This window comes from Hippocampus comes, unplaced genomic scaffold (genome assembly GCF_001891065.2).
Source record: "Hippocampus comes isolate QL1 unplaced genomic scaffold, H_comes_QL1_v1.1 scaffold108, whole genome shotgun sequence".
Lineage (NCBI taxonomy): Eukaryota > Metazoa > Chordata > Actinopteri > Syngnathiformes > Syngnathidae > Hippocampus > Hippocampus comes.
The window spans coordinates 1,227,943-1,252,254 of NW_017805071.1; the positions used below are offsets into that span (position 1 = coordinate 1,227,943).

Below are 24,312 nucleotides of genomic sequence, written 5' to 3' on the forward strand. Positions count from 1 at the left end.
CTTGTGCCCTCTTGTCTTGGAGGCTACTTTTCATGAACCCAAATGTGAGACTGGTGTAGCTATACCAATTTAGCCGACATGTTGTTCTTAGTAAAATGTCATTGACTGTTTCGTGGTTCAGTCATCTGACTTTGGTGACAATGTGAGTGTGAGTGATTGTCCGTTTCGGTACCCACGAATGACTGGCAACCAGTGCGCCACACTTGTCACCCGAAAACAAATGGGAGAGACTCCAGTTCCCCTCTAATCTAAACAGGAAAAGTGATCGAGAATAGCGATAGATAAATGGTTCAAAAGTATGCAGAACCTTGAGGCTAATTCTGTTTGCCTGATGATGAATGCATGGATGGATGGATAGTCATCCCAAACCACACCATGAACTGTACAACCTCAGAGCTGTAGATCCCCACACGGTGTCGCGTGCACCCGATGTGGCTAAAAAGATTGAGGTTAAATGTCTGGAATACCTCAAGACAGAACTCATTATATAGAAAGCACGGGTTTCAGAAGGATTGCAAACTGTGGCTACTGAGGCTAATCTATCATTGGACATAATGGAGTTTCCTCTCACTAATGTACACTGTTTAACTCTTTCTGAGAGTGAAGTAGGCACAGTTAGTCAACAGAATTACAGAGTGGGGCTGAGACGAAAGTGGTTTTGAAGTTTGCGGGTGCTGACAGCTGACCACACACAACTCACAGCGGCATTCTGCGGCATTTGCAGAATCAAGAAAAAGCCTGCAATCAAGCATGCGATTAAAAGAAAGTTGACTGCTGTGCTCTTGTAAATGGAGAACAAGTATATTAGCGCAGCGGTCCCCAACCTTTTTTGCCCCACGGACCGGTTTATTGTCAGACAATATTTTCAGGGAGCGGCCTTTAAGGTGTGGCGGAAAAATACAACACAATAATATGATATGACCTGCATAATACTGTGGTATTTTCTAAACATAATGTAAAACACGAATCATGACACGAGGAACGTCCAATTGGGCTGCAACATCCGTTGCTGGCTATGGTAACGTTTAAACGTGCCTTCAAAATAAGATAAACGCAAATACAAAGTGCAAGAAAGTCAAGACTCACCATCGCAGCATATTATGCAGCATGGGCTTGGTGCTCGGCAATCTCCCGTTGAGCCTTCTTTTTCTTGAAAATCGTAGGCTCCTCTTTTGTCTCCTGTTTGGACTTTTTCCCCTTCCCAAAGAAACTTTCCAAAGACGTTTGTTTTTTTTTTACTCATTTTGCTAGCTTAGCGGCAACCTATCACGTGACCGAGAAGCGCGCCTTGACCTGCGTCAAGCGTGACATATTGTAGACGGATGTAACAGATAATCCGGTAATTTTTCAAAATAAAACATCTTTTAGATTCCGAAAGGAATGAAATGGAAGTAATGTAAGTTATTTATTGTTTCTTGCGGGCCGGGATCCAATGACCCACGGATCGGTACCGGTCCGCAGCCCGGGGCTTGGGGGCCGCTGTATTAGCTCGTTCCCTGTTATGATAAACCACTCTGAAGTCAAGGTGAAGTCAAAGACAAATTTTGCCAGAGTTTCAAAAGAGTCCAATAGCTGTTCATTTTCAACTCAATTGTATTATTTTTTTATGTAGCCCCCCACCCCCACCCCTGATTCCAACTTAATGACATAAGCTATCAAATGAGTTATTCCTGTGTCATCTATAACCAAGAGTGCTAGTGATATGATCCTAAAAATAAACCGCAAATGCAATGACGCCTCCTCCGAGCAGAGAGTGCTTCACCTCGCCTGGCCAGTTCTTGCTGAGAAGCAACGTTTGTCTCCTCTTGTGCTTTTTGAGATGCAACAGAGCAGCAGCAGAGTGTCCTCTCCATCTGATGCTGCATGGATGCCCAAGAACAAAAAAAGGGCTTCAAGGACTTGGCAGCAGCTTGATTTTTTTTTTTCTTCTTCTGACTAAAATAACTTCTAAATGCCTGCAGTTGGTACTTGTCTGCCCTCGAACCAGTGTCTCTGATTGGATTTTAATGTCTTTATTGTTTTAAAGCAGAAGTTAAGTAAAAATCTTTCAATATGTGCCCCTACTCGTCTAAATACGGCATTATAATTGATGCATTTGTGGAAAATAAAATAAGTGGAATATTCCACCCGTTTTTATACATCCTAGGAAGCTTCCATTTTGCCCTGTACTGTAATCTACCGTCAATTGAAATTAATGTCACGTTGCCCACGAGCTCAGCATGTGACAAAGCCTTGTGGGCAGATGAGCCCTGTCCATTCCTTGTTTGGTAACAACTGGACATAGGATCAGGAAAAGGGCAACTGAGAAGATTCAAAAGCAAGGCAGAATTAGCTATTTTTCTACTCAGGTTGGTTTATCCCATTTTTGATTTTAACTGATTGTACGTTGATCCATTACTTGAGCCGCTTACCCCCATGAGGGTTACAGGCGTGCTGGAGCCTATTGATTGTACATTCCGAAACATTCAAACCGATTTGAATTTCGGGACATAGTAAGCTTTATGAATACTCTAGTCTAAGTCATGCTACCATATATCAGCCATGGCAAGCTGGCTTTGGCTTAAATGTTTAGTCAGTGATAGCGGTAGCTCAGTGTTGCTTCATTTGCATCACATTTTCATTGAGACACATGTCATTCATCATTAAACATGTTGAAATTTACAGTAGTTAACTTCAAATTATTACGTGAAGCTCAGCGAAGAATGTTCAAAAATAAATGTGCATGGTGCATCACAGCATGAATTCTTTGAGCATATTTTTTTTAAACACCGATGAATATGTTCAAATCTAAAAATGCCTGCACAGTTATGATGGCGAGTTTGAAATAGATGTTTATTTTAATTGTTATACATTTCCATAAATGTTAAAACAAAAATAAAAAAAATCTTAAGAAATCATAAGTCGACCATTGAATGAACTATCGTACAGTCTTTCTGCCCGCCTGTTATTCTTGACTTTCGTGGTCCAACGCCCAACACAATTGCAAGTTAGCTCTCTGATGAAAGTTCTGCTTCAAATCACTCGAGTGCTTTAATAAACAGCTGGGTTGATTTATTATGGAGTACACCAAAGATTATGAAATAAAAACGGAGGAGAACAGGCTGCAAATAAATCGCACATTCCTCTCCTTTTCATTCGTACAAACGGAGCATGTCACATAAATATAAACAGACACTTGAAATAGGATGACACCGAATCGTTTGGTCACAACCTGTACAACAGTTGGCAGAAGAGACAGAGAAAGAGAGCAAGAGAGTGTGTGGCAATTAAAGCGTCAGAGCGGACTCTTTTGGTTTATGTATGTACAGTGTGTTCAAGTGTAAAAATGATGATATAGTATCTTTGTGTAGATTACTGAAGGATATACTGTACTTTTATTGAGAAACATTCATTGAAGGTCAAAACCGAAAGTACAAAAAGCAGAGTGAGACGGGGGGCAACAAAGAAATACCCAAGACGGTGTGTGATAAGAGCAACACATGCGGGTGCGGGGATTTTTCAGTTGGTTTTCTTCAGCAAGCTCTTCAAACTTCTCTCCACGGCCTCATCCAGCTCCTCCTCCAGCTCCTCCTTCTTGGACATGGCCAGCTTGGACTGGTAGTCGCGCACTTTCTGGTCTATATAAGGGGCACTTTGTGTTCCGTGCAGCATGAGCGTCCACTCCTTGAGGACGCCGCGTTGGAGCTCCTCGCCCTGGAAGCCCACTTCCAGGACCCAGGTGCCGCGCGGGTCCTCGCCCCAGTTGTGCGTGGTCATGAAGGGCCACTTATCAAAGCCCACCTTGGAGTCGTTGTCGCGGGGCCGTCGGCTCAGCATGATGGACTTGGTGCCCATGGGTGAGGTCATGTTGATGTTGAGGTCGCCGCGGCGACTGGCGTTGACGGTGATCACCGCCTGGACGTGCTCCAGGTAGCGGACAAAGTTGTCCTTGCCCTGGCAGGCTTCAGTGGAGATGGCGAGCACCAGCTTGTTGCCAGACTGGATTTTACTGGAGGAAAATGACAAATTGGACACTTCAATGCAATTGGGGCAAAAAGGTGTCATTTGTGATGGTTCAAAATTAGCAGGATAGAGGAGGCAGAGGAAATAGCCACAGTCAAATGGTTATGAATTAGAACCGTATTTTTCTACTCAAGAAATTATTTGCCCTATATTTCGACCACAATCGTCTCTGCAGTTTAGCATTGATGGCTAGATTGTATGGCCAAACTACAATCCAAATGAAATTCCTTTTTCAAGTATGACTACAGTGATACATTAATTTAAGAGATTAATTCGTGCAGCTGATAACGCTTGCATTTATTTGCATTTACAAACAACTATTTTTCAATTTTTGGAACAGGAATCTAAATGCTGTTATGCAACAAAATGGCTGACTCCTGCCTCTACAGTGCACAAGGAGATAAGTCCCCCTCCTATTAAGGGTTTGTTCCGAAAGGAGTGTTTTTTTTTTTTTTTGAAAATGCAGCTGTTCCCATCTCCTCAGGAGCGAGGACACAGCAGGGCAGCGGCTTGCAGTGGAGCCTTATTAACATTAGAGGCTTAGGCCCGCAATGCAGGCAGCTTCAAAAGGGAGCTGTTGAAAGACGGCTGAGCTCACCCAAGCGACCGCAGTAGCAGGAGCAGAATAAAATATGCTTCTTGGACACTTCATTGGGTACCGTTGCACAGAGATGCACCTTAAATTGTGGTGGAAATTTACCAAAGCGGGCTCATGATCACGAGATGCCTCGATAAGTGAGCAGAAGGGAGAGCCGGGTTTTCCAGAAGACCTTGTATACTATACTACATTCTATGTGCCTCCTCTAAGCAAGTTGTCCTCTGCGAAAGAGAACACATCGCCACTGGAGATTGAAAACAACAAAGTCGAACAATGTGTCCCAGCACGCCGGCTCCTCTGATAATGAGAACTTCTCCTCCAGCCAAGTAAGTCACAATCAGCCAGCGCCGCTATCTGATCAGCGTTCAGAGCTGCGGCGTAGTACGCAAGAGCCCGGGCTTTGTTGATGTTTATTGCTTTACCCCCCACCCCCTACAGACGGTCTCATCAGAGGTGGCCTTGTTGTAATTATTTCTCCAGCACAATAGAGGCAGCCGTGCGGCCCCCGTGGTGGTGCTGCTGTGTAGAACAGCAAGCTGACGTCGAATGTGATGCATGACGTAGCCTGCATTTGCACGGCATAAAATTTGCATGCAAAAGACAATTGGTTATCATTAGCGTCTGTGCCCTACAAACACTGTTTTATCGTTTTTATGGCTTCCTTTATTTCCCTTATTTATCTCTACAGCTACTTATCCTTGTTTTGGAACAATTTCATTAGTGTCGGGTTCCTAAATAAGCAGAGAAGACTTTCTACATACAACACTGTTAGAAATTTTCTGTTGAAGCAATTTTCATCATGCTCAGTCTGTATGATTGACAGTCTTTCATTGCCAAACCATTTAAGGGACTCTAATGAAGACAATTAAGAGGCAAGAGGCCAGAGGAAAGCAGTTGCTAGCGCACATCAGGGTCCTCTGAGTTGCACCGTCTAATAAAGCAGCAGAGCAGGATGGTAAAATCAACACACCATTTTTTTTTTCAATGTGGAAAGATATCGTACTATGCATTGTAAAAATACGTCCATCCATAACTCGATCTTAATGCACACAATAAATGAGTCTTCTTGTAAACACTGCAGTATTTACAAAGTACTGAATTGCAAAGAATTATCAGGCTTTCATTGACATTAGCACATCTTAAGAAAACGGCACTTACTGATTCTCCGGGATGGATCCGGCAACGCAGTGGAAGCGCTCGGGCACCGTCTTCCACTCTTTGGCCATTTTCACCATGCCGCCAGCGTCCAGGACGCCGTAGCCAAACAGGTGGTTGAACTCCAGACCCACGCCGTTCCTCCTCCACTGGTGGATCTCATCGTGAAGCTGGTTCCTCTTGGAGGTTAGCACTGAGAGGTGCTGCATGTCTCTCCATGTCAGGTCGGGGCTGTAATTGGGGATGGGGAGGACAGAAATTAATATTTCCAGTAAAATGCGTATCTCAAAAAATGGATTGTCGCTTTTCAATGACACCAGACCGTCTTCAATATTGTGGAAATGGCCGGTTTAGGACACAGGGTAAGACTCCTCACTTCTATTCGTCTACGTGCTTTGGTAGATGCTGCTGTTTTGGTTTGCAATGGACTTATAGTTCAATGAGCTGAGCAGTTCTGTGTAAACAGGAGCCTTTATGAACCAATTGAATTAGTTGTCACCCGTTCTCCCACCGTTCTTTTCTTTGGTTTTAGTACATGCGCCCAGCAACTATTATAATTGCTTCACTTTCCCGCCGTCACATGATTCAATTGTTTGGCCCGTAAAAAAACGCTTTGACGTGCGAGCTCATCCACTCACTCCCGACAGCGACATCATCATCGTGTGTGCAGAGCAAACAGTGGTTTCTTTGCACAACTACGCTAAGCGGGGTGTCTGTTAATGGCGGGCAGATTCTGGTCGGCGCTTTCACGTGACAAATTAAGCATCGCAGAGGAAAGGAAAGTCTCTTCACCGGGGTTTGCAGCAAATCACCTTTTGCAGTTTTTGCATTATGATTACTTCTGCGTTGTTCCGACATACTGGCTGTGTACTCACCTTTGTGCATGTGTCAGCAAACACTGGCATTCTTAATAGTATTTATGGGTATTTATCAACTTGATATTTATGGTCCAAATAATTGGACCTTGACCTTGGCACAGGCACACATGTAAACGCACATGTAACTAAATAGGAAACAAACACAGAAAAGTGCTCTTTGGAAAGTAGACAACTAGCTGATGTTTTTTAGGAGGTCACGGAGAGAAATCTTGAATGAAGGATAAAAGGGCGGAGAGATTGGCCAACTGTGCCACATGAAAGGCTAAAGTGAGCCTTTTATACTAAACATAAAGCACGTGGATGAATGTGATGACTGAAAATATTATTGCGTGCAATAAATCTTTGCCCCCGAGCCTCCCTTTATTCACCAGAGAAGGACGTAAATAACATCAAATATTTCTATAGGCTCTCATTTGAAACCAAGGATCTCGGTACCAGGATGAAACTCCATGAGGACAGCTGACTACATGAGGGCACAATATTAAATGAGCACAGTTGTCTACAGTACGTACAGTACATCTCAAACAATTATTTGGATGGATCCTCCTGCCACTTATTCCTGACATAACTGTCACTGTGCATAGATAGAAATATACAAAAGACTGGAAATAATCCATAGAGCGTAAAAGATATGACGGAAAAAATGGAGGCGATTTAAAAAAAAAAGGCCACGGCACTGACATATCCAGTAAAGAAATAATCCATAGAGCGTAAAAAATATGACAGAAAAAATGGAGCCGATTTAAAAAAAAAAAAGGCCACGGCACTGACATATCCAGTAATTCATGTGATCATTCTCACCAGTTAGTCATGATAACTAGACATAATACAGCAAGTCAATGTGCAAAACTGATGAATCGCCATCTTGCACAAAAGCAACAACCAGAACCATTAGAAAGCCCCCCTCCAAAAAAAAAAAAACAGTAATGCAATCGCTCATCTTGTGCCAGTTTTTTCAGAGCGCCACCTTGCTCAATAGAAATGCACAGATTGAGAAGGAATAAATCAATCAGAAAAAAAGACCAGTAATGCAATCGCTCATCTTGCGCCAGTTTTTTTCAGAGCGCCACCTTGCTCAATAGAAATACACAGATTGAGAAGGAATAAATCAATCAGAAAAAAAAGGTCACTGCACTGTCATATACAGCAGTGGTCCCCAACCCCCGGGCCGCGGACCGGTACCGGGCCGTGGGATATTTGGTACCGGGCCGCACAGAAAGAATAAATGACTAGCGGACCGGTACCAGGCCGCACAGAAAGAATAAATGACTTACATTACTTCCGTTTTATTCATTTCGGAATCTCAAAGATGCTTTATTTTGAAAACGTACCGGATTGTCTGTTAAATCCGGATAGAATATGTCAATATGGCGCGCTTCTCGGTCATGTGATAGGTTACCGCTAAATATAGAATATATCAATATGACGCGCTTCTCGGTCACGTGATAGGTTACCGCTAAAATGAAACCCAGGAGCTAGCAAAGTAAAAATGAGTAAAAAAATAAACGTCTTTGGGAAGGGGAAAATCAAATATTATTTTGTTGTATTTATTCGGCCCCTGAAAATATTGTCTGACATGAAACCGGTCTAAACGTCTTTTGGAAGGGGAAAATCAAATATTATTTTGTTTTATTTATTCAGCCCCTGAAAATATTGTCTGACATGAAACCGGTCTGTGGGACAAAACAGGTTGAGGAACGCTGTTATATAGGAATTCATTATTGCTAGTTACTCACGATTGCAAATTACCTGGTACAATAGAAATAAAGAGAACAACTCCAAATAACCCACCACATCCATTTGCCATTGTACTTCAAGACGACAAAAGGATTAGTTGATTAGGCAAAGACGTCAGACAATATGAGAACATTAGGATCGACACATGCATGTTGACTCGACATGAGGACAGGAACCACCCGGACAGAACATTCCATGGGGACAAGAGACAGCACATACTTTGCCTCGAGAGCCAGAGCGAAGACTCCAGCTGCCTCTGGAGCTGCTGCTGAAGTTCCTGAGTGGCGCAGAGTGCAGTTCCCATACAGGTCAGTGGTGGCCTAAATGCGAAGCAAAATAAAACCGCTCATGCGTCATTTGTTACCAGTCTGCGTAAAAGAAGAGCTGAATCAAGATTATTGTTGTCTCTCTTAACAGATAAAAAAGGATCGATGTGAAAATAGTTCTCTGTTGCATTAACCTGCCAGAACACAAGTTATGCTGATATTTATTGACTCAACCTTTATTTGTGGCATTCGGTGCTTAATTAGACGCAATAACAGCCTGGCTGCAATTAGAGAGAGAACCCCGGGGAGGACCCTGCCTCTGTCAACAGCCCGCGGTCATTTGCATAATCGCAAATACAAACACGGCTGCCTTTGTACACGGGGAAAAGCCTTTCTTGCTATTTGTCAAATGTTTTCATGTTCTTTTTAACCAGATCTGATTTCAGCCAGTTAGCATGCTAACATTATCATGAATTTTCATGAAAACACTCGCTCATATGTAGGTAAAAAAAGCAGAAAATGGGAGGTGTTTGATGTTTCACTTATTGAGTAAAATAATTGCATTTAGAGTGTTTTATTATTTTGGATGACCTTTTGCAATATTTCAATGTAGATCAAAATTGTGGTCATCTTTAGTAGTGCTCGGTGCATCATATGTGCCCATTTTTGTTGTTATGTGTCTACTTGCATCATCAACACTCACAACGCCAGCCTCGGGGTTCCTCTTGCGTCCGTTGCTGAAGGTGGACGCCAGCGTGGATGAGCAGCTCTCGTCGTACAGCGCCGTGCGTCCGTCGTTGATGGCCGAGTTGATGGAAATGGTCCACATACTCGAGGCGTAACCATCGCAATTACAGTCGTCATAGCTACCGCCATCTCCCGATGCCCACACGTAGATGCTGCCTTTGCCTCCTCGCCCCTGGATCGAGACCGGTGAATAGATGAGTTCTGATTTTGATTAGTGGGACATCGTGGATGGAATGTATAATAATTAGCATTTTATAGTGCCAATATCTACAGTATGCATGAAGCTCATGCTGACTAACGTAACATACATGATACTCTATGAGACAGTCTGCCTCATGGGTGACAACTACGGTATAAAAAAAGATGAGATGCATGTCTTAAAAGATCTTAAAACCTTCTTCATGTCAACTCAAAAAGACACAAAACACATTTCAAGGCAATGTTATTTTTGGGGGGCACATTTTGCACAGCAAGCAACTATTTCCGCCTTCTTCACAAAATTCAAGCAAGCATTGGTGAAATCAATTTTTTCGCACAACGTTCACGCTGATTTGTTGAATCGAGGAGACAAAGCAGCCGTTTAATCAGTTGCGTACACACAATCAGAAGAATATGTCTCCGGCTTTGGACCTATTCAACTCCGGAGAGGCTGGGTCATTTTAGAGCAGCCTACACCTGCCTGCACGCAGTCCAGGATGATTAATCAGTCTGGTAATAGGCAGTGGCACTGTTAGCATGGCAACAGTCTACTCGCGTGTGTGCGCGTGTGTGTGTACATGAGGGGGGTGGAGCGGATCTTTGGCTGGCTACAGTCACGTGGATGAGATCTGCCTTCCATTTATGGGGAAAAAAAATCATCTCATCCCTATACAGTACAATGTAGGTAAGGATGATAAACCATATGCTTAAATGATTTGATATCAATCAAAGAAAGAAAGCTCATCAACCAGGTGGCCGAAACGGACAGGCCCTTAAGAGTTTGAACCTTTATTTTTGACTAAATCTACATGAGGATACTGAGAACAAGATCCAATCCAAACTAAAACTAATCTTTCTGGAGAGATTCCACAGTGAGGCATCAAATGAAGAGTGAAAGAGTCAAAGGGACTCCGCATTTGTGCAATAACAAAGACTCAAGGATTCTTTTCCAACTGTCTCCAGTGAGGAGCTAATGGCGCCTTTACCTTGTTAACACCGTCAGCCATAGCCTGAAGGGTTAACTCTCTGGGTCCATCCACAGTCTTGCCGTCGTCGGTGGGCCCCCAGCTGGCACTGTAGATGTCAATGACTTGAGGCATGTGGCTGATGGATGAGGCCTCAATGATGTCCGTCATGAATGGCTGGTCCAACATTCTAATACCTGGCAGGTGAACAAGAAATGAAATGCTGGCCGCAGGAGATCTGTGGTGCCAAGGTATCAATGGCAAATGGACTGTCTTATCGACCATGTTTTGCCCTCTCATCCGTATCGTGTAAGGCACAATGCTTTTACCGTTTTATATGCTACTGCACAGTTGTCAAAATCAAGGCCCGGGGGCCAGATCTGGCCCGCCACATCATTTTATGTGGCCCGCGAAAGCAGCTCAAACATGTCAACTTCTATGATCCTTTCTAAAATGTCTTCCAAAATTTGAAATTCTCACATGCAATAAATAAGCATTTTCTTTTTACCAAACCCCTCATGATAGTAACTTAAACAACAGTTGAATCAAAAGTTATTCTTGACTTCTTCATTTGGTTTCAGTCATAACGGCCCTCCAAGTGAAATGTTAACTAAAATGTGGCCCGCACCAAAAATGTTTGACACCCCTGTGCTAGTGCATCACCTAGAGGTCATATTTCAAGACAATCCCCATTCGCAATTGAAGCACGACGCCATCTGGCTCCTTGATTTGTTTGTTCCAACCGTTCAGTGAAGATGTTTAAATTTATTCCATTTTATTCATGACATACAGAGCAATTTGCAACGTCGCTCATCTTCGTGCCATGATAGCGCTGTTATTTCTTTCATCGTCCCCATCATGAGGCATACCTGCCACCTTGGAGTTGTAAGCGACTCCCACGCCGCAGATGTCGTTGTTGGCTGCTGCTGACACTTCCCCGGCACATCGTGTGCCATGACTGGTGACAGAAAGGAGCAACACACGGGGTTAGGAAGACAGATTTGATATTTTATACAAAGGCAAATTGCCTCCGACTGGATTCCTACTGCAATTTTAACATCCGGTGACAATTTTGCGCCCATGTTGCATCTTTTTGACATTTTCAAACGATGCATATCTGATATCACTGTTTTATTTGCATGAGACGCGACTGCCCCCCTCCAAACAGACGTCATGCAGTAATTCTGAAACCTTGTGGTAAGACAAACATATTATTAAGATTGAAGATTTTTTTAATACAGTACAGTGGAAAAAAAAATGCATCTGTCATGAGGATAAGCGGTATGTATGGATAATGAATGAATAAACGTGTCTCCTCTAAATTCAGATGATCTGGGCATTACTTTGCTGGTCGTTGTCTGCAGTCATTTTTCTTATTTAATGGTGTTTCGACCTCGAGCGTAGCCTATCTCGTTTTCATTTAGCGAGGGAGCGTATACATGTTTGATGAGCTTCAATTACAGGACATCATTTTCACACTCGCAACATAGGCCTGTAGTTGGTCAGTTATTTGGGAAGATGTATACTCTACAAGAGTTGTAGTCGATGTTTATTGACGTCAAAAGATGCTTGATTTCTACATGAGAATGTCCAATTCTATGTGTTCGCTTCACATCGTCATGTCACACGCGTGCACAAATGCTGCCCACTTTGAATTTGCATTGCTTTAATTTCCCCATTGCATGATTGAATTAGCTGAGGGGCACTGCAGATGTGACATTTTAAAATCTGACAACATGCGACTGGTTTCATTTTATAGTTTTTGTTTAATTTTTTTTGCTTGAGCAGCTTGACATCCATGACTCCTGTCTCGCTTCAAATCAGCGGGTGCCGTGCGTTGCGTCTCTCTCGCCTCCATCCCTCAGCTCCCCACAGGGACCTTGCAGAGAGTCGACCCCGTTTTCTCCCAGCATGCTTTGCCACTGACAGGAAGCTATTTATAACAGCCGCCTGATTAGCCGAGTTGCGCGCCCGCCAGTCTCAGAGCTGCTGCACTGACAAACCCGGCACACACATTTCGACATCCTTGAATATATTTCTCTGTATCCTACCGCCCTCACGTGTCGCGGTGGATCACCGGGAGACGGCAAGGAGGATAAAGCACTATCAGTAACAAGGGCGCCTCTGCGTGAACATGCCTCCTTTATCAGCCTTATCTCGGCACCAAAAACAAGTATTGTGTTTTCTAGTGTGTTGTGTTCAGACAATAGCTCTGTTTATTCTGCACCATTATGTCCTAATGGAACAAGGTTGGAGAGAAAATCAATAGAGAGCTGCTGTACTCTAGGGAAAGCACACAAAAACCTAGCGTGAATTCGTGTGTGTGTGTGTGTGTGTGTGTGTGTGTGTGTGTGTGTGTGTGTGTGTGTGTGTGTGTGTGTGTGTGTGTGTGTGTGTGTATAAACAGAGGGCGGCTGAGTGAGCTACCTGTTGAACCAGTCATCTGTGTAGCGTGGAAATGGGTACGGGTCATTGCTGCTGAAGTCGTAACTGGCATCTGCATTCTGAAAGGACCAAATGGATGTATTGACAAAGAGAACAACGTGGAAACAAAAAGCAAGAAGCGGTTTTTTCAGCTGTTGATCCAATCGCAGCACGTTTGGCCAATACTCTTGCTGGTTTGAAATACTTATGCATAGCGGCAATCATCATCTCTCTGTGTGTCCATGAGTAGACTACAGAAGATAGTCTGACATTTTAGAATGTAAACTACGTGTTTAACTCAGAGTATTATGTTTTTCTGTTGTGTTTTGTTCAGAAGATTGATTAAATACAAGCAACTTTATGACTCCAAAACCACCCCCGATGTCTACATATATCTTAAATCAATAAGTCTCTCGGGTAAGGTCATGATCTCCTGGCTGCAGCGCACCATTTACCCTGAAGACGTAACAGTGACGCCAATCCTCTAATCAGAACAAACAAACAGGAAGTATGGGGGTTGCGCAAATTTCGATCGATCCCAAGCACAGGCGAATTGTATATGAGACCAAACGTGACAGGAATAGAAAGGACCACAGAGGAATACAAGAGGACAAATGTCTTTCATGGAGCATCTCATGCTGTTATTGGGGCAGCGGTGCCTGCTGCGAACTCACGTTTTATTCCTCATAACATCTGTTCTTGAACACGGCCAAGTATTCATTATCCCCATAGTGGGAAAACGCATCAGATCATTTAGCAGCCATGTCGAGTGGATTGCACCTCTGTCATTATCTCGATACAAGCTGTTATTATCTTGGCCCGTGCAAACTTTGTTTCGTCAGCATAAGTTACAGCGTATGTAACGCTGGTGTCAGATTTGTCATCATCATAAACACATCCAACGAATGTGAAAGGTGAAAGCGAGGACACGGAGGTCACACAGATTTGTTGTCGACTTTACTCAGTTGGAAATCGCTGCAGCCCTTTGATAAATTTCACTCACTAGGCAGAATTTGTCGTCATGGCTAGCATCAGTGATACCAATGTAATGCTAATAAGACACATTGATTTTGAAATATTACACCTCCGTGTCCTTTGCACTATCTCTGGAAACAAAGAGCTTGTGTGGTGTATTACCCAAATGGTTAAAAGATAATAAGCGTAGAAATATAATCCAGCTATCTGAGTCATCACAAATGATCTAAATGTCTCCATCCTTGCAAAATGCACAATCTCATTTACTCCTCTCATACCCAGTGTGTTTGTTTATGGTTGTTTTAAGCCCAATGAGTGACTTGCCCTTTGTAAATAAATGCGGCATGAAATATCACCGTCTTAGTGTGCACAGAGGCAAACGATTACAGTAATTCACCGTATTAATGTTGCTCTTCCGAACTGATGCAAATATTAATACGAACACAAACAGTAGCAAAACACACAAGATAAGCACACGATGACATCGTGGGCTTTTGAATCCATCAGCTATCGCAGTAGCTGATGACATTACGACTGAGGCGGCGTTGGAGAAACTCAAGCAGGATTACTTACAGAACACTGTGTCACTCTTGAACGCACTCTGGTTCAAACAAATACGGATGTCGGCGCAGTGTGCACCATCAAGGCAGCGGCGCATGCTCCTATATCACCCCTGCTAAGGCCCGCTCTTATTTTTGGGTCAATGCTGCTCTCTGTTCACAGACAAGAAACGAGGAGCGGCGCAAAGGCAAACAGTGGAGTGAAGGCGTACGGGAGGATGCAATATGAGCTGGATGAAGCGGCCTGACTTTTATGGTCCAATAGGGACTCATTGGTTGGCTTTTTATTAGTGGGAGCAGGCTGGCATCCCTGCATTCGCAGGATTTCAGATAACAGATGGCACATTCATGCTGATCAGTGCTCGTTTATCGAAAAAAAAATGGTGGAATATCAGCCATAAAGGTAGGAAAACTACAGTACCGGTACTACCTCTTACCCTTTGCTGTACTTTTTAATTCCAGTTGATCCTTTCGCAGTAGTTATACTCTGCAGACTAGCAGAGACTGAAGTTGAAAATTTACAAGTAAAAATTCATACATTTATGAGAAACATCATGGTTTAGGGGGGTAATAAAGTAGTCATTTTACAGGAAAGGCATTTTAGTAACTTTCCAACTTTATGTTAGTAAAGCTGAGCATAAAAAGTGGCCCATCTTTCATATCGTGATGGGGCAAGTCTAGTTTACCATGTTTGGGAATTTGGCAGATTGTGCTGCGTCTTACTGGGTGTTCCAGTGAACCAGAGGCGTTTCTATTACACGCCCTCGGTGCATGTGCCAAATTGGAGACAGGAAGTAGTCTCAACCCTAGACCAACCAGAAGCTGGTCTAAGTTGTGGTGCGGGGTGGTCTAATGTGATATTTGGTGGATTTGAGAAAGGCTGAGACAGAAAGATTTTGTGCTTCCCTGATATGTCTGGTGGATGTAATTTTATTTCATCCATAAATATGACAAGAGCATGCATCGAACCCTCTGCATCATTGTCAAAAAGAATTCATTGAACACATCATTATTATTATTCTTATTGTTATAAGCTTTAATATATTTTTAATAGTATCCCCCCAACTATGGATGTGTGTGGGTGTGTGTTGGTTGTTGTCACACACAGACGTAATCATGGTTCAAAGGTTTGCAGCAGCCACCTTTGTACCATCTGCAAGTGGAAATTTTCTAGCAGTTCCTTATAAAAGTACTTCGTACGTCGATCTCCTGCATGAACTCCTGTGAGTTTCTTCTGCTTCTGCCATGTAGACCGAGCACATATTTTTCTTACTAGCATACTTAGGAAATATTTCCGTAAAATGAACCTCCATGCAGTTTTATACCGCAAATGTCGTTCCCATTTCCTTGTTATGTCATCTTCCCGCTTGTCCTTCAAGCTTTTATCAGTGTGCTAGAGGTAGAACATCACATTATTCAGCTCAGACTACTCTGGCATTATCTGCACTGGTGACAGATCGGCCTGCCAACGTGCCTGTCACAGCGCCGCGTGCATTAGCATTAAACAGCTCGGCCGTCCTCCTGTCCTCGCTACCTCCTCCTGGCCAACTCCTGCGTCCTCCGCCAAGCATGACAAGGAGACCCGGCAGCCATGACGGCACCTCGGAAAGCACCTGCCATCGGCCAACTGAGTTCCCCCGCTTTGCTCATTAACAGGAGCGAGGGAACTTTTGCAATTCAATAATGAGGAGATACTCACATAATTAGATGCCAGGTCTGGATGCAGATAGTCAATGCCTGAAATACAATTTTGACACACACATTAGGGACAGCTAATCATGTGACACAGTGCTTCAAGAGAAGGACATCATCTGTTTTTTTTTTTCCCATCACAATTTGTATTTCGAAATCATAGAAAGCTATCCCCATTTTCCCAGCCAGTGATATGAGATCCAGCACAGAGGCAATAAACATTCTACCATGACAAACCTAATATTGCTCTGTTTTGATTGACACTGGCAATCACAGACATATTAATCTTGCAAGGGTACCTTCAATATAGCTTTATAACTTGTTTGTACGTTGATTATTCATTAGATTGTTTGTTAAGACTTAATAAATGGCAAAAAGTCATTCATTAAGGACGGGCAGAGCGATGTCTTGCATGCCAAATGGTGAGACCACATTCAGCTGGGATGCATTTGTAGAATTTTGTGGTTAGGCAAATCGTGAACTGATGCTGTTCAGTCATTATTTACTGATTTACGAAAAATATTTTCTCTTCATAAACAATTTACAAGAGTCCCGTTTTTGTAATGTACCCATTTGTTCACCATACAGTTCTCAATTGTGTAAAACGGAACTATCCCAAGTTAAGATGTGTTGTGGGTACTTTAGTTGCTATGTAAGGAGATGTTAATAGAAGCTGTACATAATGAAGTGTCCAATGAATGACTTTAAATAGTAGTGAATTTCATCTATACAGAATGCTCAACAGTATTTTTATGTATTAAATATTGTGGTGTTGTTTCTCATCAGTCACAGGAGCTCAGAGAGGTAAGGTAGGGTGAGATTATTTAAATATTTGAAAACAAATAATAGGATCTTTAAAAAAAAAACTCTAAAATGTATATGGAGCCAGTGAAGGGATGCCAGAGTCGGCGTTACGTGCTCTCTCTTATGAGTACCAGTCAAAAGACGAGCAGCAGCATTCTGGACCAACTGGAGATGCTTAATGGAGGATTGGCTGATTCCAAAATAAAGTGTATTACAGTAATCCAGCCAAGATGTGACAAAGGCATGAGTCACTGTTTCAAAGTGCTCTTTTCGTGTTTGTCAATTAATAACATACATGAGCGTTGGGGGTTGATTTTAAACTATTATTTATTTTGGATTGTTATACATCCCTAGCTACAGAAGAAGGAAGGTGAGTTGTTTGAGAATCTTAGTTGACTGTACTGTATTTTCTTACACAGGACTTAGTTACCTTTTTTTCTATTTCACTGAACTCCGGATATTAAAAACTAAAACTAACACGAAAACTAATATACATTCAATTACAACCAAGCATTTTCCCCACAAAATGAAAACTAATAAAAAACGAACCCATTTGCTCCAAAATCGAATTAAAACTCACTCAATTTAAAAATCAAAAAGTCAAAACCCAATGCAAACTAACTCAAATGAAAAATTAAAAAAACTAAAACCCCGCCACGTGCACATCAAACCCAACACTTTGTAATCTATGGAAATGAAAATGGTGTGGAAAGTAACCCAGGCCAGCGAGGTTGTTAATACTTGCCATCATCCATGATTGCGATGGTGACTCCGAGGCCTGTGTAACCCAGTTGCCAGGCCTCAGCCACATTAAGATCCAGCCCCGGGGTCCCGTCTGCTTGGCCAGTGTTGATCTAATCACGCAAAATAAGAAATCATTAATTTAGAGCATCCAGGTGGGGATAAACACAATATCAAGGCGCATGAATGCGTGTGTGGGTGGGATGCTTTGGTGAAGGTAACATCAGAGATAACGGCGCATCTCGCTGAAGACGGCCTGATCTGTGTTCCTCTGATGAAGAGCGGCGAGCTCGCAGCAGCCGTAAATGTCACAGTTGCCACTCAGGCTTAAACGAGAGGGGCGCTGCGCATGCGGCGGTGTATTGACATGGCTAATTAAAGTGTGACTAACTGCACTGATTGTGGAAGTAGTGGGGAATAAGAATGCTTCGGAAGGTTGGGTCAGGATGGTGACTCACCAGGTACCACTGTTTGGTGAAAAGCGGGTCGCTTATGTTCACTTCCATGTCATCTAAATTTCGGTAGCCACGCTTCTGACGGTTAAAACCGTCTTGATCCAGAATGTTCTTCACCTGGGAGAGATGGAAACATTGCTTTGAAGGCTTTGTAAAGTACTGTAAGGAAAGTGCAGTACTTTATATTTTCCAGTGACCGGAGGCTTTAAGTGGATGTATTTTGCGGCTCAAATTGTTTCGGCATAAGAGGCATTGACAATTGAGCGGCATGCGGTTTCAGTGTATTCGGCCGACATGTCCATAAAGACACCAGATTCTTTTTGCCCTTGCATGATTGTTAATAGTGTTAAAATGTTCCTTGAAGCATTTCCTGTACAACCGACTGTTATACGATAGCCGCAGTTTGCTTCCGAAACAGATTATTTACATTAGGAAAAGACAAAAGATGCTGTATTTGTCGCTGCCCATTCCTCAAGTCCACAAAACACAAACACGAATAATTCTTGTCAGCATTTCAAAATGTCCTCCAGAACATACATTCGGGTGACTAAGTCCCCTCCGGTGTGACCGAGGTACAAAAACGGGCATTGTGGTTGTTTTTTACGGCCACTGATAGATAAGGCAGTATAGAGCAGCACTCAAGATGGCCTTTTAAAACCTATTCATCTTTTTATAGCGTACTCTGAGCAATCGGGAAGTGCACAGCACACACGGTCAATCAGCACAATCAGATGATCCTTTGAATGATAACGCCAAATAATACCATATACGTATTTGAAAGTACGACCCTGTGGGCGGGATATATATATATATATATATATATATATACTCCACTGTTATCTAACATTAGCTTCCAATGTTAGCTTGAACGTGCGCTCACAAACCTAGCTTTCAATGATAGCTTTTGAAGTTAACGTCTCCTGTTAGCTTCTGAAGTTAGCTTCCCATCTTACATCCGATATTAAAGCTTAGGAATGCCAACGTGACCTGTCAAACATTAGCTCCAACTTTTGACGGCAGTTTAACATTAGTCTTAGCTACAGACCTTGAGTATAACACTGTACTCGTTCTTGCAGCAAGCTTATTTTATTTGGTTGAGAAGGACGGCCAGAAGACACTTGAAACTGTGATATGCTGGCAACATTAAATCATCCACGCATGGAAGCCAACACCTGAGGCGGTACACGAGATGGATCTCACAACCATGTCAAAACAGCAGGTTTCCCTCATGTGTAAAAATGAGACCACGATAAATATTTATAATTTGAAAGATCCCCCAATATCATGTAAATTAAGGCTGAAGCGATTTCTTGAATAATTCAATTACAAAAAAGGTCAAAGCAAAATCTCTGCCTCGAAACTTCGCAGTGATCATGTATGAAGTTGTTTTTTTTTTCTCCACTTGTCGACGGCTCGGCACAAGCGCGGACTCTGATGGGCACGGCTGGAAATGGCAGAAAAAAAAATGTCTGGAAGATTGTTTGCTACCAGCTGTAATAATGCAAATACCAGAAGAGAAACAAAAGGCAAATCCTATTTTGAATAATTATTAAATTCACTTTTACAAGAAGTGAAGAGCGGTAGACTGGCGGGGGCGCTTCGCAGTGATCATGTATTAAGTTTTTGTTTTTTTCTCCACTTGTCGACGGCTCAGCACAAGTGCGGACTCTGATGGGCACGGCTGGCAGTGGCAGAAAAAAAATGTCTGGAAGATTGTTTGCTACCAGCTGTAATAATGCAAATACCAGAAGAGAAACAAAAGGCAAATTATATTTTGAATAATTTAATTCACGTTTACAAGAAGTGAAGAGCGGTAGACTGGCGGGGGCACAATTAAAATGGGAAATTTTATTTTATTTGCCCGATGTCGTCATTTTTTTTTTTTCCCAACAACTGCCATTTACTCCACATCCACAGCGTCACCGCTGCATCCACGGTTAAGTAAGTACCACTTATCTCATAAACCTCCACAGGAGGATGTTTGAAAGCAAGAATTGAAAAGGGAACAGAGCACATAAACACAACCTTCGCAGAGAATCGCTTCTTAAAAGGCACCTCATAAAAAGATCATGGGTGATTCAGAGTTTTTTTGAGTGATAAGTGGTGTTCAACAGAGGAAAAACAGTTTGTATGAGTCACAGAGCAGCTAAAATAATCACAGCATCAATAAATCTAGCTCATGGACAGCAAGCGACAAGTACAAATCTCTGATGCAAAGGAAACAAAACAGAATCCCAAATCTTTGATTCCAATTTTTGTTCCTACAGTACCAATTAGCGCGTTGATATCCTGTTAATCCGTGCCGGTGGGATTGATTTCAATGAAAGCCGCTTCTGACATTATTGCTGTGGACTGGAATGATGCTCACATCGTTTCTTTGCATCAACATATTTCACACTGTCACGCAGAGCCGGTTTTCCACAAAGAGTGATGACAAACGAAAAGATGCCGGGTTGTTTCCTAACCCACTCGCTATGAATTTAGAACACATTGGGTTGAAGATTGGAAGTAGGCTGGCTGAGGAGCTCAAGCTGGTTCCCACAATTTAAAAAAAAATTATGAAGAAATTACAAAAACTAATCCTGGTCTTGTTTGGACTCTTGGACAATGCAGCATGACATTTCTGGTGGAAATGGGAATGTGCAATTGAAAGCGACTTGTCGTATTAAGACCATCGGCACTTCATTGTAGTTGCTCCTGCAATCATACTTTCATCCATTTTTCTACATTTATTTAATTTTAAATTTACGGTCTTAAGACATGACTTCTAGTTACCCTGCTGTCTTTCTGGAGTCGCTGTCTGCTTCGTATGCTTCGTTTGCTCCGCCTCTTGGAAGAATCCTGAGGATAGAAATGGTAGAGCCCCTTTCCAAAGGCCACCTGAACAAAAACAAAATGGTGAATAAAGGAGATGAGTAAGAATGGGTTGAAAGAGATGCCCCAATCGGCATGTAATTGCTACACTACAATAGACGAGAGTGGAGAAAGGTTGAAGAAAGGGCACTGATTTCCAGGCTTTCATGAAAGGGGCACAAGGATCTATTTTAGGGCACGGGTGGTAGAATTAAGCCTAACGCATGATGAGAGCAGTGAAATGCGATGATTTTTTTTTTCCCCTCAGGCACCATGCCCAGATTAAAGACCCCTTATGCTTGAAAACTGGCTGAGTTCGGGGTAGGTCAGTGTTCCCTACAAATGCTTTCTGATGAGTCTGCTGAATCGCATTTGGCTATAACATTGAAGACTATTGTTATTTGACACTCATGCTCTCAAAATTAAAAAAAAAAAAACGAGGACTCAATACAATCTGCACTAAAGTCGGGTGCCCTTATCTTGTTAATTAAGCAACAATTAAAGATGGTTCAAAGAAAGCAGCCATTGTTTAATGCTATAGATCCCATCAAGACAAATATAGCTGCCGATTACATAACCTGTGAGAGGAAGAGGGAGGTAAGATGTGAACGAGGGGGGTTGGATGGGATGGGGTGCTCCACTGTCCAAGAAAAAGAACTAGCGATCATCGAAACACCGCACAGCAAATATTACAATGATGAAGTACAGACTGACACGTTTATTTATGAATAAACAGAAAATCCTTATTCAGAGTCAGAGCAGAATATTTCATGCTGTAGGCCTCGCTGCCTGCAACCCCCCCGACCCCCCACCCCCCAGTGAGCAATTTCACACACGTCCATTTTGACAGGCCCTCACGCTGCCAAAGGCAGAGGTGGGGGGGGGGGGGCTGTTTCTACTGCTCCATCATGGAGGCCTTGTTAGTGTTTTGTTCATGTACGGTACGTTATCCACATATTTCATGTCATATCTCCAGGGTGAATAAAATGTCACACATAGGGATGAACGTGTGTGTGTGTGTGTGTGTGTGTGTGTGTGTGTGTGTGTGTGTGTGTGTGTGCGTGTGTGTGTGTGTGTGTGTGTGTGTGTGAGTGTGTGTGTGTGTGTGTGGGTGTGTGTGTGAGTGTGTGTGTCACGACTCTTCAAAATGTGTGTCGATGGGAAGTGGGAAAATATTTGAAAGATTGTGCCTGTGTTGGTAAAATAGAGGATAAAACTGTATTTTCTTTTTCTAAATGTCACGTTTTTTCTGCAATGTTTAAAATATATATGGACAGCGAAAATTGTATTTTTTTTGTGGGGGTTAATTTATCAAGGAAAGAAAATTATTGCTTTTGAATTCAGTGATGAAAGACCTGCTGTATTGCTCGTTATTATTATTGTTATTATGATCATATATTGGAAACATGCTACATTCTGGATTCTTTTTAAGATGAAAATATACAAGCTAATGAGATCAAAGGACGTTTTTCCATTACAAATATTTTGTAATGTAATAAATATTTTAATTTATCAAGTTATTCAGATTTATTTAAGATCTATTTAGATGTATTTTCATGTGTGTATTACTGTATCTATTATTTTTGTAGCTGTTTCATGATTTGTTTGTCTCGATTTATTTGCGCCCAAATGCATACATTCCCATATTTTATATTACTTTATTTAATATTCATTTATTAGCAATGTATGAACATTTTTTTAGAGGTATTTTCAAATATTATCAGTTGAATTATTGTATCTGACCTACCCATGTATTATCTTTTCAATATCATTTTCTACTTGTTGACTTTTTTTTTCCATGTAGAAAAACAAAAGGAAATCAAATTGCTTTGAGACACATTTCTGTCGAGCAGGCATGCTGCCTAATAAACGAAGCTGTCTTGTAGTGGGATGTGACGTCACCACATTTCACAGAAGTGCACCGAAAACAAAACAAATGCCTGTGAAGGATCAGAAGAAGGAAGTCATGTTTTGAAAAAAAATCTATATCATATCCCGAGGCTCCGTTTGTCCGAGCATCCTACCTTGCGAGCACTCTGGTACCCATGTTGTGTTGCAAGTTGGTGCGCCTCCTCCTCCGGCGCCTCCTCGTGCAACTGGACCACAACATGCTCCGTGGAGTATCTCTCCGCAGCCTGCGTCGCCGCCAGCAGCAGCAGCAGCGCGTTCAGCAGCACCATAAATCCCACGCGTGTCCCTGCACGGCGGGGAGATCCGCGCATCGTGACCGGCTTGTGTCAATATTCGTCCGTGCGTGTGTTTGTGTGTGCACGCGCCTTCTTGCCTAGGCTGCCCGTCGGCTTGTGTTTGGATGTTTGGAGGGAGGGATGCTCCTGCTGAGAGAGGAGAGGAGGGAGGGAGGGAGGGTGGGAGGTACGGTGGTGGAGGAGGTGGAATCAGAGGTTTTGCGCGCGCATCTCCTCTGCGAGTCGGTGTTTCCTCTCCTGCTGCGGGTCGAGTGGGGCGCTCGTGTGTGCTGCGTGGGGCGCTCGACGTGCATCCTCAGATTTGTGTCTCTCCCCCTCCCAGTCCGTCACAATTTTCCAATGGGGCTCACTCAGCCTTGGGGTGTCCTGTCAGCACCATGGAGAGATCCCTGCTCCACTTTCATTCAAAACCAAGAGGATTTTGAGCCTTCATAAACAGGACTCTGGTCCATCCATTCTCTTATTATGCACACCTTGATCCCACATGAGCCACACTGCTTGGGGTCCTGTCATGAATTACTTATATAAGCAAGGTAAGGCAGCTTCATTTACTGTTACATAGCGCATTTCATACACAAGGTAACACAATGTGCTTCACAAAAGTACAACATTTAAAAGCACGTGCAAACAAAACATGTAAAAGCAAATAAATAAAACGTAGCTTTCTAGAACACAAAAATAACAAAGAGTGTAAGTACAAGATTTTTAAAATGCTTTGAAAGACATTAATCATATTGGTATGTTAAAAGAATATCGGTTTTAACCTCAGCGTTTACATTTGGGGCTAACATAAGTTATGTCATCAGCTTATTCCATTCGTGTGCAGCATAACAGCGACGTGCTGCTTCACCGTGCTTGCTTTGAATTCTGGGCTCCACTAATTGACCTGTTTCTGCAGTCCTACCAGGTTTATATTCAATCAGCATTTTTAGGTGAACTCTGGTGGCTTGGAAATACATATTGTGCCTCGGGTCAAAAGTTTCCAACAAGTCGGGAAGTCACTGCTTTTGCAATGTACAAATGGGGAACACATTGTCGGTAATTTTCAGTGCGGT

General features: G+C 42.6%; 1 protein-coding gene across 1 annotated transcript; it reads right to left on the reverse strand.

The window, feature by feature from the left end:
• Positions 1-2,848: 2,848 nt before the first annotated feature.
• On the reverse strand, positions 2,849-23,510 carry pcsk2 (proprotein convertase subtilisin/kexin type 2). Its single transcript, XM_019864680.1, has 12 exons — positions 23,075-23,510; positions 20,973-21,077; positions 18,201-18,314; positions 17,747-17,855; positions 16,205-16,242; positions 12,974-13,050; positions 11,416-11,504; positions 10,568-10,743; positions 9,340-9,555; positions 8,590-8,690; positions 5,759-5,986; positions 2,849-3,988 (listed from the first exon to the last, which is right to left on the reverse strand). The coding sequence occupies exons 1-12, from the start codon at positions 23,270-23,272 to the stop codon at positions 3,499-3,501; spliced, it is 1,941 nt and encodes a 646-aa protein (XP_019720239.1). The 5' UTR covers positions 23,273-23,510; the 3' UTR covers positions 2,849-3,498.
• Between the last annotated feature and the right edge of the window lie 802 nt (positions 23,511-24,312).

What these genes read in the sequence shown, in the direction of transcription:
- pcsk2 (XM_019864680.1), bottom strand. Translation starts at nt 23,272, where the DNA reads ATGCGCGGATCTCCCCGCCGTGCAGGGACACGCGTGGGATTTATGGTG. An exon ending in ACAGATGACTGGTTCAACAG is followed by an intron (nt 11,505 to 12,973) that starts GTAGCTCACTCA and finishes TTCTGTCACCAG; the next exon opens with TCATGGCACACGATGTGCCG. An exon ending in GGATCCATCCCGGAGAATCA is followed by an intron (nt 3,989 to 5,758) that starts GTAAGTGCCGTT and finishes ATTTTCCTCCAG; the next exon opens with TAAAATCCAGTCTGGCAACA.